This window comes from Caloenas nicobarica, chromosome 19, assembly GCF_036013445.1.
Source record: "Caloenas nicobarica isolate bCalNic1 chromosome 19, bCalNic1.hap1, whole genome shotgun sequence".
NCBI classification, from domain to species: Eukaryota; Metazoa; Chordata; class Aves; order Columbiformes; family Columbidae; genus Caloenas; species Caloenas nicobarica.
In genome coordinates this window covers 10,268,528-10,280,853 of record NC_088263.1, presented here as the reverse complement: position 1 = coordinate 10,280,853, position 12,326 = coordinate 10,268,528, and the positions used below count along the sequence as shown (strand labels likewise).

The 12,326-nt window shown below is 61.2% G+C and overlaps 1 protein-coding gene across 1 annotated transcript; it reads right to left on the bottom strand.

The window, feature by feature from the left end:
- Nucleotides 1-843: 843 nt before the first annotated feature.
- PTGS1 (prostaglandin-endoperoxide synthase 1) lies at nucleotides 844-12,088 on the bottom strand. The gene is made up of 11 exons (XM_065648642.1): nucleotides 11,928-12,088; nucleotides 6,874-6,990; nucleotides 6,571-6,711; nucleotides 5,621-5,764; nucleotides 5,070-5,251; nucleotides 4,882-4,965; nucleotides 4,252-4,498; nucleotides 3,464-3,750; nucleotides 2,529-2,676; nucleotides 1,904-2,279; nucleotides 844-1,826 (listed from the first exon to the last, which is right to left on the bottom strand). Exons 1-10 carry the CDS (start codon nucleotides 12,049-12,051, stop codon nucleotides 1,924-1,926), a joined length of 1,830 nt encoding a protein of 609 aa, XP_065504714.1. The 5' UTR covers nucleotides 12,052-12,088; the 3' UTR covers nucleotides 844-1,826; nucleotides 1,904-1,923.
- Nucleotides 12,089-12,326: the final 238 nt, after the last annotated feature.

The window sequence follows — 12,326 nt, the reverse complement described above, 5'->3', positions numbered from 1 at the left end:
CCAGGGCAGAAGGTGGGACATCACAGGACTCTTGCTCCTTCCCCAAATGGCCAACACCCCCATCTGTCCTCATATTCCCCCCCAGGAATGGCAACAGAGTCTGTGGAGGAGGCTGTCTCCACCTGGATGTATCTACCTTGGAGGTGCCACATCTGCTGTCCCCCCCGCCCCTGCCTGCCCTGTCCCTCATGTGCTGCCTGGCCCCAGGTTTTGGGGCAGTGCCCTGTACCAGGACTCTCTGCCCTGGTTCTTTTGTCTCCCAGGGGGTCAGGGCAGAGAACCCTGCAAGAAGAGGGGAGCAATGCAGCCCCCGTGGCTCGTGGCACAAAGTCACAGCGCTGGGTGGGAGTCCTGCGGCGACTGCAGCCAACGGCTCTTGCAGACTGCGGCTACCTCCTGCCTACAAAATACCTGGCCAGCAAGATTTACGTGTGGATAGGTTTTACGTGACGTTAATAGAAATACATGATGTTGGATGTAAGCGCTGTGTTGGCAGCATCGGAGCGGGGCTGTGGGGGGTGGTGGTGCTGGTGGTGGTGCTGGTGGTGGTGGCGCTCAAGCCTTGAGGAGCACAGAGACCCTCCTGAGGAGGCAGCTCCTGAGGAGGAGGGTCGCCCCGTGAATTTCTTGTGGTGCAGTCGGCAAGGACACAGCACGGTGCCGGCGAGCACGGGCTGCTCTGGCCGCAGGGCCCAGCCGTGTCCCCGCAGGGACACCAGCCTTCCAGCAACGCTCCAGGGACTTCTCCTCTCCTGCAGCTCCTGCTGCCGCTCAGCGTCCTGCCCTCCTGCGGGGCCTGGTGCTGGTGAGACGGAGCTTGGGAACTGGCTGGAGGAAATGAGAGAAGTTTTAAAATCATTTATTATTCTAAATGTCCATTCTCTTAGAAGTGAATTGGGACCTCAAGGGGATCCAAGCCAGTGACAGAGGCTGCCAGCTACCGTGTCATTTTGTCAGTGAGGGCTGGTGGCTGCGTGCGTTGCTGGAGCAGGACGGAATCATGCTCTGTGTGCCTTGGGGACGCTATTTGCTGAGCTATTATTGCAGGGAAGTGTAATGATCATCAGGTGGAAGAGACTTCATCGCTGTGTTTGCGCAGAGGTAGCACCTCGCTCGGAGCAGCCCTGCTCAGGCAGCCCGCGGTGTGTGCCGGGGTCCCAGCCAGCGGCTGGGAGGTGCTGGAGATTTGATCTGGTGCTTCTCCCGAGTCTCCTCCTGCAGAGATGTTACTGTGGTTCCTTCTCCTTGGCTGTGTCTCGGCCATGCCCGTGTGCTGGGCACGGTAGGTGGACGGCCCAGAGCTGCTGCAGAAGTGGATCAGGGCAGGCTCGTGCTGCAAGCTCAGCTGCTGCTGGGCCAGCACAACCACACACGGCGTGTCCTCCCGTCCCTCTGAGCGCTGTCACCTGCCTCCTCTGCCTCCCCTGGGGAGCTCAGCAGCTTAACCGGCTGCAGCACAGGAGGAAGGACCACGAGGGCTCCCCGGGCTCTGCTCCCCGTGGCAGAGAAGCTGCTGGTGGCCTGATGCTGGAAAGCTGTGTGGCCCAGAGGGTCACAGAGCACAGGGGAGTCCAGAGTGTCTCAGGGAGACGGGTGTCACCTGGGGAACCCCAAAGCTGGCTTAGTGCGAGGTATTGGCAAGCAAGAGAATCGGGTCTGTTGAGGACAGCGGTGGCAGCTGCGCTCCTGAGGCACTTGAGCTTCTCGCAGAGCTGGAACCAGCCTCTCCTCGAGGGCTGGTGTGGAGGACACCCAGGGTGGGACCATCTTCTGTCCTGGTCCCGCTCAGCACAGGGGTGGGCATGTCCCCATGTCCCTGCTGCTGCCTGCAGGAAGGAATGGGACGTTCAGTGCCAGGCCGGGAGCTCAGCTCAGCCGGCACTGGGGTGAGGACGGTCTCTACCTGGGCAGGTTGTCCTGGTGCTAGAGCTCAGCAGATGATCCACCAACCCGAGGGCTGCCATTTTCTGCAGCATCCGGCACCTGAAACGCCACGTATGGGCACTTCTTCACGTTGAGGCACACAAGTTTCTCGAGTGATGCTGAATTAACTATCTCAAAGCCAGTTGCTCCGCCGAACGTACTGGGTTTCCAGTACTCTGGGGAGCAGATGGGGTTTCCCAGAAGCCCCTTCAGGGAAAACGGAGATCCGATCTCAATCATGCTTTCTCCAAAAATACCATTGGGTTGGGGTTTCTCAAGCAGCAAGCCCAGATAAAACTCCAGAGCATCGATGTCTCCATACAGCTCTTCCAGCTCTGCTGCCTTTTCTTCCTCTCCTGCACCAAGTGAACATCAGAGGGCTTTAGCAAGGGAATCGCCCCCCGGTAAGGACTGTCCTTGCTGTGGGTAACAGCACCAGCCCTGTCCCCGCGGTGTGAGGGTGACGATCTGGGCAGGAGCAGCTGCTCTGCTGGGACCAGTGGCGGGGGGGCAGCTCCTGGTCTCGTACCCCACCTGAGGGCACAGAGTGTCTGCGCTGCTCCAGCAAAGCCCCGAGAGCTCCCACAGCAGCCCCGCAGCCCTACCTGTCAGCTCTCGGAAGGACTTGTAGGGCTTCATGCCAAACCGCTTCCGATACTCGTTAAACGGCTGGAGCCTCAGCTGCCGGGACTCCTTGATGACCCCAACGGCCACTTGCAAGACATTGGCATTGATGGTTTGTCCCCCACCGATCTGGAGTGTGAGAGCACAAGGAGGAGCACATGTAAGGCACAATGTGGCACCAGCATCCTCTCCAGAGGAGCCACTGCACTAAAGCATCCGTGTCCTGGGCACAGTGTCACGGAGACCAGCACATCATCACAGCAGCGAGGAGGGGGGGAATTACTGGACATTGCAACAAAAAAGCTGTAGAGCAGCTTGGGTGAAAGCTGATCCTGTTCCCAGGGTGGGTCAGGGAGAAGCCCCGGATGGATGGTGACCCACTGGCCTGGGAGGAGGAGAGAGATTATGGGGTTTTGGGGTCACAGGGAGAACCCGAACACCCAAAAAGCAGTGGGTCTGCACCTCAGCCTTGCTGCTTTGCAGGAGCCAACAGGGTCAGAACTGTGGGTGTAACCACTTGGAAGAAAACATCCATGTGATGGCAGCAAAGAACAGCGCCAGGCGAGCTGCTCCGTGCCCAGGCTGCTCCACAGCCCGTCTGGGCAGGAGGTCCCAGCTCACCGCAGGCTCCTGGCACCACCCTGGTTACTACAGAGCCGAGACCAGGCAAACGGGGCTGCCAAAGCCCAGCCTTGCTACGGTGCTTGTGAGGAGGACTCGTGATGTGCCTGTCAGGTGCTGCCCTGGTTAGAAGACTATGTGGGACATGCGACCCACTGCCAAAGGGGGACGTTTGTTACTGTGGTAATGGCACTGCCTTCAGGGTACCACCAGCTTCTCTCCCCGGGTACCATGAGCATCCCTCCTGGGGTCCAACAGCCCCAGCGCTGGCAAGGAGGGGAGAGCACGACCTTACCCTTCCTGCAACCTGCTTGGAAAAGGACTCCACCAGCGCCTCCACGCCGTAGTCCATGAGCATGGAGGTGTTGTAGAGGAACTGCTCGTAGCTGTACTCTTGCCCCTGGATGATGAAGGAGTCGGGCATCAGCCCGTGCCAGTGATAGAGCTGGTTGAACTCCACCGCAATGCGATTCCGGTACTGGAACTGTGTCCCAAACAGCAGCTCGGGGTCAAACTTAAGGCTGAGGAAGTACCCGCTGAGGTGTTGGACATAATCTTCAATGACGATCTTAATGGTCTCCCCTGGGCAGGAGGCGAGAGGAGCAGCCGTCAGCTCTGTACCCGAGTGATGTTACCCACATGCTGCGGCAGCGCATCCCAGCACCCACCTCTCTGGCATCTCTCTGACCACAGCCTTGTTGAGCTGGTTGGGAATTTTTCAGTGAATGATTTTTTTCACCAGCAAAGGTCAGTCTGCCAAAACCGAAATGGTTCTGGAGGAAGCTGACCTTGATACGCTGCTTAGAGATAATGTGGTGACATGGCTTTTTTCTGGATTTTGGTCAAAAATAGTAAATTTGTAATAGAACATCAAAATGAAATAATTCAAAATTATGACAAAATTATTCAAAACCAATATTTTTGATGAACCAAAGCAAATATTTGCTATACGGACAAAAGCCAACAATCTCCAGAAGGCTGCCAGAGAAAGTTGTCCAGACTCTCAAACCAGCCTGGCCTCCACCCTCAAACAGAGACAAACTAACACCTTGGGGCTTGCCCGGGGCGGTGGGACATCCTCACCGATGAGGATGAGACGCGCCGTCTGGAAGAGCTGCTCGTCGCCCCAGCTGGGATGCTCCCGTTTCAGGACGTCGCAGACACGGTTGTGCTCGCGCAGCCAGAGCGTGCTGTACATGGAGAGTCCGGGCAGCAGCCCGAACACCTCCTGCCCCATCGCCAGCTGCCGCTCCTTGGGGATGCCGGGCGGGTAGACCATGTGAACCGGAGCATCGGTGACCATGGGGGGGTACGTCTCTCCATCCACCACCTTAGGGAGACAAGGACAGGGTGGCAGAAAGGAAGCGGGGGAGAAAACCACCCTGTGATGGCCTGCCCAGCTGGGACCTGCCACGCTACAGGCACCACGGCCGCTCTCCTGCAGGCATTGAGCAGGATGGAAACACCTCCCTCGCACAGCCCTGGCTGCGGGTACCTGCTGCCCCCAGAGCAGCTTGACCCCGAAGCTCTTCCCTCCAGCCGGCAGTTGCTGCGGGGGCCCTGGCGCACTCCCCATGGGGGAGCCCTGAGCTCTCCTACAGCATTGGGGTCTCCTGATCCTCCCAGGAGTCTCTGGCCTGGCAGCTGCCAGAGCAACATGGGCTTCAAACAGCCCTGCATCACAGGGCTGAGACTGGTTGCGCCGGGTGGTACCTGGAATTTCAGCTTCCCGTCTCTGAAGAGTCGCAGCTGGTGCTGCCGCTGCAGGTTGTCCCCATACAAGTGGCCAAGGTCCACCTGCCAAGAGAGCACGGAGTCAGGGCTGCTCCGAAAGGCCCTGTGCACCCCGGTCCCCTCCTCGCTCCCCACGTGCCCCACACCGCCCTCTCCAGTGGCCTCACCCCGTGCCCCAGCGCCTTGGTGAAGCCACGTCCCATCTTCCCAGACGTCTTGAAGAACTGGTGGGTGAAATGCTGGGCGAAGAAGGCGAACATCAGGTTGGTGCCTCGGGGATCAGCTTCAAACTTCTGCCGCAGCAGGAACCTCTCCGCCAGGAGCTGGGGGTCGGGGAGCTGCTGCTTCCCTGTGAAGGACAGAGGTTGAGGGCAGAGGTACCGGGTACCGGTACCACGGGACTGTCGGCGGGCGCTGCCGCGTCTGCTGCAGCACCAGGCACGGACTCATGTGCACAGACCACGACATGCCCCAGCAGCTCAACCAGAGCCTCCCCAGCAGCGTTGCAGATGCCACCAAGCTTGTCCTGCCTGCGGGAGGGTGGCACCGCGCGGCACTGCCAGAAGCAGCTTGTGGATTATCCACAGCCGTGAAAGCTTCGGCATGAGCAGGTAGGAAACACCGATGCTGCACGAGGTACGGACCAGGGTGCTGCTGCAGCGACTCAGCCTCACGGCCGGCACCGCGTGGGGCCGGTCCCCCTGCGCCAGCCACGAACCTTTGGTCCCCATGGGCGTCGGGCAGTTGTCCGGCACGGGCGGGAGGATGCGGGTGTAATAGCTGACGTTGGCGTAGGCCTCCCAGCTGATGTAGCCATAGTCAGAGTTGAAGGTGGGGGGGCTGGGGATGAGATTGGCACGAACTGAAAGGAGAGAGGGGGTCAGCACCACGGGGCCCGGGGCAGCACCCCACGGGCTCTGCCCCCAGCCCCTGCCCACCCGCTCAGTGCCACCAGACGCCCTCCACGACGCCCCGAAAACCAGAAAGGTCCCAGCGGCAGTGGCACACGGGCATCCCGGGCTGCGCTCCGAGCCTTTTAAAGGCTGCAGTTCCCTACAGAAGAAGAGGGTTTGCACTGATGTACTAAGTGGATTCTTGGATGATGAATGAGATGACAACTACACAGAAACAGTAAAACCAACAGCCAGAGCCTTGTGAATGTGTCCCTACGGCTCCAAGGGCTGGAACCTAAATATTTATGCAAAGTGCAGAACGTGGGGACATGAGTTACGAGGGCCAGCTCCACATTTCCCCAGGCTGTGTTCCGTGCCACTGTTTAAAGAGCCCTTTGGGCCCAGAGAGCGCAGCGTGCTGAGCATCGCTCCTGTCTTCCAGCTGGCTGCCAGCCCGGTGTGTGGCTGGAGACACACGGCTGGGGACAAACGGCTGGGGACACACTGCTGGGGGCACACAGCTGGGGACACACGGCTGGGGACACCCAGGCAGCCCAGCCTGACGACCCCCTGTGCCCCGCTGCTGCCTGGCCGGGCAGGATGATGGGGTGAGAGGATGACAACCACCCTGCGTGTCCCGCTGCGGTGCCTCAAGCCCGGTGCCCGCGGGGGCTGCTCAGCATCACTGCAGCGATGCCACCCCCACCTGCACCTCTGCTGATGCCCAGGAATCCCCAAGTCCTGCTGCACCCTGAGACCCACTTCAACCCCTCACCTGTGAGCACAAGCCTCATGAGCATGTCCCTGATAAAGGTGCTGTTGACAATGTCCCAAAGCCCCCTGAAGTGGGTCAGGATGAAGTGGAAGAAGGCAGGACTGGGCTTCAGCAGGTCACGGAGGCGCGTCCAGAACTCGGCTAGGGGGAGACAGACCAGGCAAATCACTTGCCCCGCTAACGAAGCTCATTAACAGCGCCAGCCCACCCACACTGTCACCGCCGGTGAGAGCACGTGCTGCGGGCACAGCGCTGCCCGGGGACCCACGGCTGCCAGGGGTCCGGTGGGACAGAGGGACTTACGGGAGGTGCAGTTGGCCCCAAAGTATCCTGTCCGCGTGCAGTCACACTCATATCCTGCCAGGCCGACCCTCACGCACACCCCTTGGTGCTGGCAGGGGTAATAGCAACAGGGATCCACTGCGGGGAGAGAGAGACGTCACCATCCATCACAGCGTCACTGTGCCCAGGGGCTCCCTGCTCCCCATGGGATGATGCTGCCCCAAACCCAGCTGAGCCAGATCCAGCTCAGTTGGAAGCACTGTGGGGTGTCCCTCTGAGATGCGGTGATTTGTTGCCAGCCGCATCCATGAGCCTGGCCCCAAGTCTGGTGTCACCGATGTGCTGCGGGGAGATGGCAGAAAGGCGCTGCAGAGGCCGAGCGCTGCCCTGGTCATCGCAATCCCAGACCTGCTCAGCTTTTCTTTAACCTCCCTTGTGAGGTGCTTTGGGCAGGAGCATCGCTTTGGCACTGTACCTGCTTCCTTGTGGAAGTCAGCCTGTCTGAAACACCCAGGATTGCCAAAGGAACCATCTGCACCCCACGGCCAAGCACCAACGGGTGCTGCAGCCCCAGCGCCAGCTTGGGCTGGTGCTGCCGGGGCCATGTCCTGCCCAGTGCCCTGTGTCACCGCGGGGCCATCTCACAGTGGCCTCCTGCACAGCCAGGGCTGTAGCCTCGTGCACAGGGGCCGCCGTGCCCCCAGAGCCCCAGCGTGGGATAAGTCGTGCAAACACAGCACCGGTGTTAATAATAATGGCAATTGTCAGGGCTGAAGTTTGCTTTGGCAAGCGGCTCCTCCGCCTTGGCCGCCCCAAGCGGATGAAAAGGGCCGATCGCTGGGCTCGCTCCCTCTGCTCCCGCCTGGCCCCTTCCTCCGCTGCCTTGTGCCCCAGCCTGCAGGCAAGAGATAAGGGCCCCTTCCCGGCAGTGGGATCCTGAGGGACAGACGAGACAGGAGCAGCTGCCGCCAGCCTGGGTCATTCCCCATGGATCTGGGATGGGGCCTTTGTGGCAGGAGAATAAAAGTGCCAAGTGACAAGACCTCCTGGAGCTCAACCAGCTGAGGGTTTCAGCAGGACAGCGGTCACCAGCCCTACCGGGACGCACAGCACTTGGGGACAATGGTGCCGCCGACACACAGTGCTCGGCTCCGGTGCCACAGGCTGTGGGGACAGGGATGGGCAGCAAGCCTTGAGCACCAGAAGGGACCGAGAGCCGTCCCCAGTGTCACGGCTGATGAAGGAAGGTCTCCTGAGTCCATCGGCTGGTCCCCGTGGTCCATGAGCTCACCAGGCCCCGTTCAAATTCTGCTGGAATTCAGGAAGAGGTTCCAATGCTGGGGCGGAGGGCCAGGCATGCAGAATAGAAACCACGTTTTTTCCGTAGGAAATTGCAGCTAAAAATTAACATATTTGAAACATAAAGCTAATTTTGCAAAGTTCCTCAGTCCCCCAGCTGGCCACCTGCTGTGACCCTAAATCCCTCATGCCATGGAGGACGGCTTGCAAAGACGTGTTCAGCTCCCAGCCCTTCCATCAGATTCCCTTTCATCTCGGATGAAATGCATCCAGACAGGAGGCAGCAGGCAAGTTCTTATTTATCTCAGACAAATTAAGGTCAGACCACCCATTTGGATTTTTGCAAGATGGGAACTTTTGCAAGGGGGGCTGTGTTGCAGTGCAGCTGTAGCATCCTCCGAGCTGTTCCTGCACCAGTAGCTCTGTGCTTGACTCTGCTGCAAAGACTTATCAGCTTTGACAGCCCCGTGCCATGCCCAGTGCAACAGGGGGTTGTGGGGCTGCCGCAGGTGCTGCAGCCACGGGGGCAGAAAGATGCTCCGTGCCGCTGGCTGTGGCACGGCAGGTCGTGTCCTGCCTCGTCTCTCCAGCTGATGCAGAGGCTGAGGGTGAGTTCACTTTGCTGGGGCTCTCCCGGCGCAGGGCTCACAGTGGTGTCAGTGCCGCGGGGTCCCGGAGGTGGGGCAGGAGCAGCATGTTCCAGCCAAATGGGTGGGAGGGGGACGGAACGTGTCCTGGCCTGCGACGGCAGCTCCTTCACGTCCTTTCGGAGCCTCCTTCCTGCGGTGGCTCTGAGCCACTCCCCGCCCCAGCCAGGAATCCTGTGCCGGCCGTGCCAGGACAGCTCCAGGTGCAGGGAAAGCTGCTGTCAGCCTCTGCGCTGGAGCACGGCCCCCTCCGTGATGGCAGGACTGGTGAACACGCTCCATCACCGCTGAAAAATGCCAGATTTCGGAGACAACGTCCACTCTGCGAACTGCAGCCAAAGCAACCTGGCGTGAATCGGGGCCGGGCTGGAACTGGCGTCGCTTGATGGGACGTGGCTCCATGGCTGCAGGCTTTGAAGATGATGCACTTGTTTTTCTGATTCAAGGAGGTTTCCTCGGGCCCACGAGCAGTTCACAGGACATGCAGCACAGCCAGATTGTCATCTGCAACCACTTCTGGCAGCACCATGAGCAAGAGCTGCGTGCCAGGGCTGCAGCTGCACGCCACGTGGGGCTGGGCCATTCTCCCCCTGCACCCAGCCGGGCTGTGCCCCACAGCCAGGCTGTGCCCCACGACCAGGCTCTGCCCCACAGCCGGGCTATGGGCTGACCTGCCCATGGTCGGAGCTCAGGCAGATGGTGATGTCTGGATGCTGCCGCACGTCCTGTTTGTCAGTGGGTGAAACAGCATGGGCTGTGGAATGGCTGTGGAGAGGACGGTCAGGTTTATTTTGCAAGAACACTTGTAGAAAACTACACCCCTGAAGGCAAGCCAGCAGCCAAGGGCAATATCTGCCGGGGAAAACAGAGAAACACCATGGGACCAGCTTTGCTCCACTCACAGCCAGAGGAAAAGTGTACAGAGAGCAGACATCGTGGCTCGGAGCCAAAGTGCAGCCAGCAAGCAAAGTAGAAGGGCTCTAAGCAGCAAACACCAAGTGAGCTCACAAACATCAGCTTCAGCCCAACATCCTGTTATTTGGTCTTCGAGAGCAGATCCAAGGGCCTGATTAGTGCTGTGGTCCTTCTAGTGCGGCACAGGGATGGCGCAGGAGCCTGGCTGTGCTGCTGACAGCGCCGCAGGGCACGGTGCGGTTCCCCTCATTCCTCAATCAGATATCTGCTTCCCTAATTAAGGCTTGGAAGAGAGCTGTCCTTTCATGTAGATCCCAGGTATCTTTTTTTTTTCCCTTCAGGTAGTAAAATTTGCTTTGATCCTGGCGTGCCCCAGTCAGCTCCAGGAGCTGTTAACAGCTGCGCCATCCCAGCATGTGTCTGTCCCAGCTGCTTTGGGCACGTGGGTCCCCAGCGGGTCCCCAGGCCCTGCCCTGTGCCCAGCAGGACACACAGATGCTGCTCCCTGCACTCAGCCCCCAGGAAATGCTTCTCAGGGAGGTGAGACCCATGTCGGGAGATGGCCAAGCCGGAGAAGGGACCGGACAGAAGCTGTCCCTTGCCTGTCCCCACCCACGCTGCCTGCTCAGCCCCATGCACCCACCCTGTGCACAGTTTGGGAGCTCTTGGGTTTGGACACATCACTTCCCACCGCAGCGGGTAAACCTGGGCAGGCTGCTGGAGACAGAGTCACCATCAGCACCGTTTGCACCGCAGACGGCCGGAGCCCTGCTGAGGGATACAGCCCACATGCTGTTGGTTTTGCTGAGCATGTTACTTTAGTGAGGAACTGTAAAACCTGAAGAGTGCTATGACCTTAATGCTGGGATGGCATTTTTTCTGCAGGGAGGAAGATCATTTCTCAGAAGAGGGACTGGAGTCAATGCTCTGTTAGGACCTGGAGAAAACTGCACTGCACAGGCTGGAGATGGAGCTGATAGGATTCCACACATGGTTTTATTTCACAACACGCTCTGTGGATGCCTGCCATAAGCAGCGTTACTCCTCGACATCCCCTGGTGCACAAGCAGCCCAAGCCCGTTGCAGCTGTGCCGGTGCATGGCGAACTGCTGGAGCACATGGCCACAGGAATGAAACGAGGGCTTAGGACACTGGAGCTGTCCCTGCTGCCCCCAGCCTCCATCCTCACCCCCAAACTGCAGTTTCACCTGGTATATGTTTGGGAAGAGCAAGGAAGGGCCCTGGCTGCCAGCATTCATGGTTACTGTTCCTCTTTCTTTCGAGAATCACTATCCCAGCTGGGATGCTATGAGGAGCAGCCAGGTGCTGCTCCTCGGCCCGGTGGCAGGGCCACCCCAGCGTGGCCGCAGTCCTGTCCTGCCCTGGGACCCTGTGGGGTGGCGGTGGGCTTGGTGGGAGCCCAGCCCTGTCGTGCAGCCACACTTGGGCCAGTGACAGCTCCTCCAGCCCTTGTGTGTGGTCCCAGCGTGGCCGCAGCGGGAGGCAAAGGGGAAGTTTGTTTTTCATGGGTGATGTTACTCTCCGGTCTGGCATGACTGGCCAAACCCTGCAGCTCCAGCTGCTGCGGGGACTCTGCCCCCGACGGTGACCTCGGGGCTCCCGGCCACCGGTGCCACGGCTCCTGCTGGCTGCCCCTGCCTGCCCTGCCCTGCCTGCCCTGCCCTGCCTGCCCTGCCCTGCCTGCAGTGCCCTCTGCTCCGGGGCTTCTGCTCGCGGCCCCAGGGCCGGGTCCCGCAGCGGCGGGGCGAGGACCAGCGATCCCGGCCCCGGGGACCCGGTGGAGCACGGACCCGGCCCGCAGCGCTGGGCAGGGGCTTGGGGCAGACACCGCGCCCTCCCCCGGCGTCCGTGAGCCTCCGGGAGTGCGGGACACCCTGTACCGGACCCTCCGGGACCACGTCCCCCTGCATCCCCCGGTACCGAATCCTCCGGCGCCAGGTGTCCCTTCGCTCCCACGGTCCCCCTGGTGCCGGGTCCCCACTCGCTCCCCGGGTCCCCCGCGGCACCGGATACCCCCAGTGCAGGTTGTGGCCGCTCCCCTCGGTACCGGATCCCCCGGGGCCGGGTCCCTCCTCGCTCACCGGGGCCCCTCGGTGCCAGATCCTCCCGGTGTGAGATGTTGCGTCCCTCCCCGGTACCGGCTCCCCCCGGTCTCCCTCCTTCCCTCCCGGTGCCGGCCCCCGCCCCGCGTACCGGAGCCGTCGGTGGCGGCGGTCCCGGCGGCGCAGAGCAGCACGGCGTGGGCGAGGAGCAGCCGCAGCCCGGCCCAGCGCAGCCCCGCGCCCGGGGGGGCCCGGGCCCGGCACCCACCGCCCATGGCGAGAGGCAGCTCGGCCGCGTCCCGTCGCCGCTCCCGGCCCGGCCCCGCCGCCCCCGCCCCCGCCGCGCCTCCTCCCGCCCCCGACGGGACGGGGCCGCCTCCGACAGCCCGGCCCGCCGGGAGGGGCTGCCCCGGCCCGCGCACTCTTCCTTGGGGCCCCCGTGACCACCCCCGCACCCCAGTCATGCCCTGGGCCCCGCGTTCCCCAGCATCCCCACGCCCCGGTCCCCAGGTCTCCCTGGTCCCCACATCTCCAGCATCCCGGTGCCCAC

Bases quoted from the DNA above. Each gene is read 5' to 3' on its own strand.
- PTGS1 (XM_065648642.1), bottom strand. From the start codon at position 12,051: ATGGGCGGTGGGTGCCGGGCCCGGGCCCCCCCGGGCGCGGGGCTGCGC. The intron at 5,765-6,570 runs GTGAGGGGTTGA...CTCTCCTTTCAG, and splicing joins CATGAGGCTTGTGCTCACAG to TTCGTGCCAATCTCATCCCC. The intron at 5,252-5,620 runs GTTCGTGGCTGG...TGTCCTTCACAG, and splicing joins GACGCCCATGGGGACCAAAG to GGAAGCAGCAGCTCCCCGAC.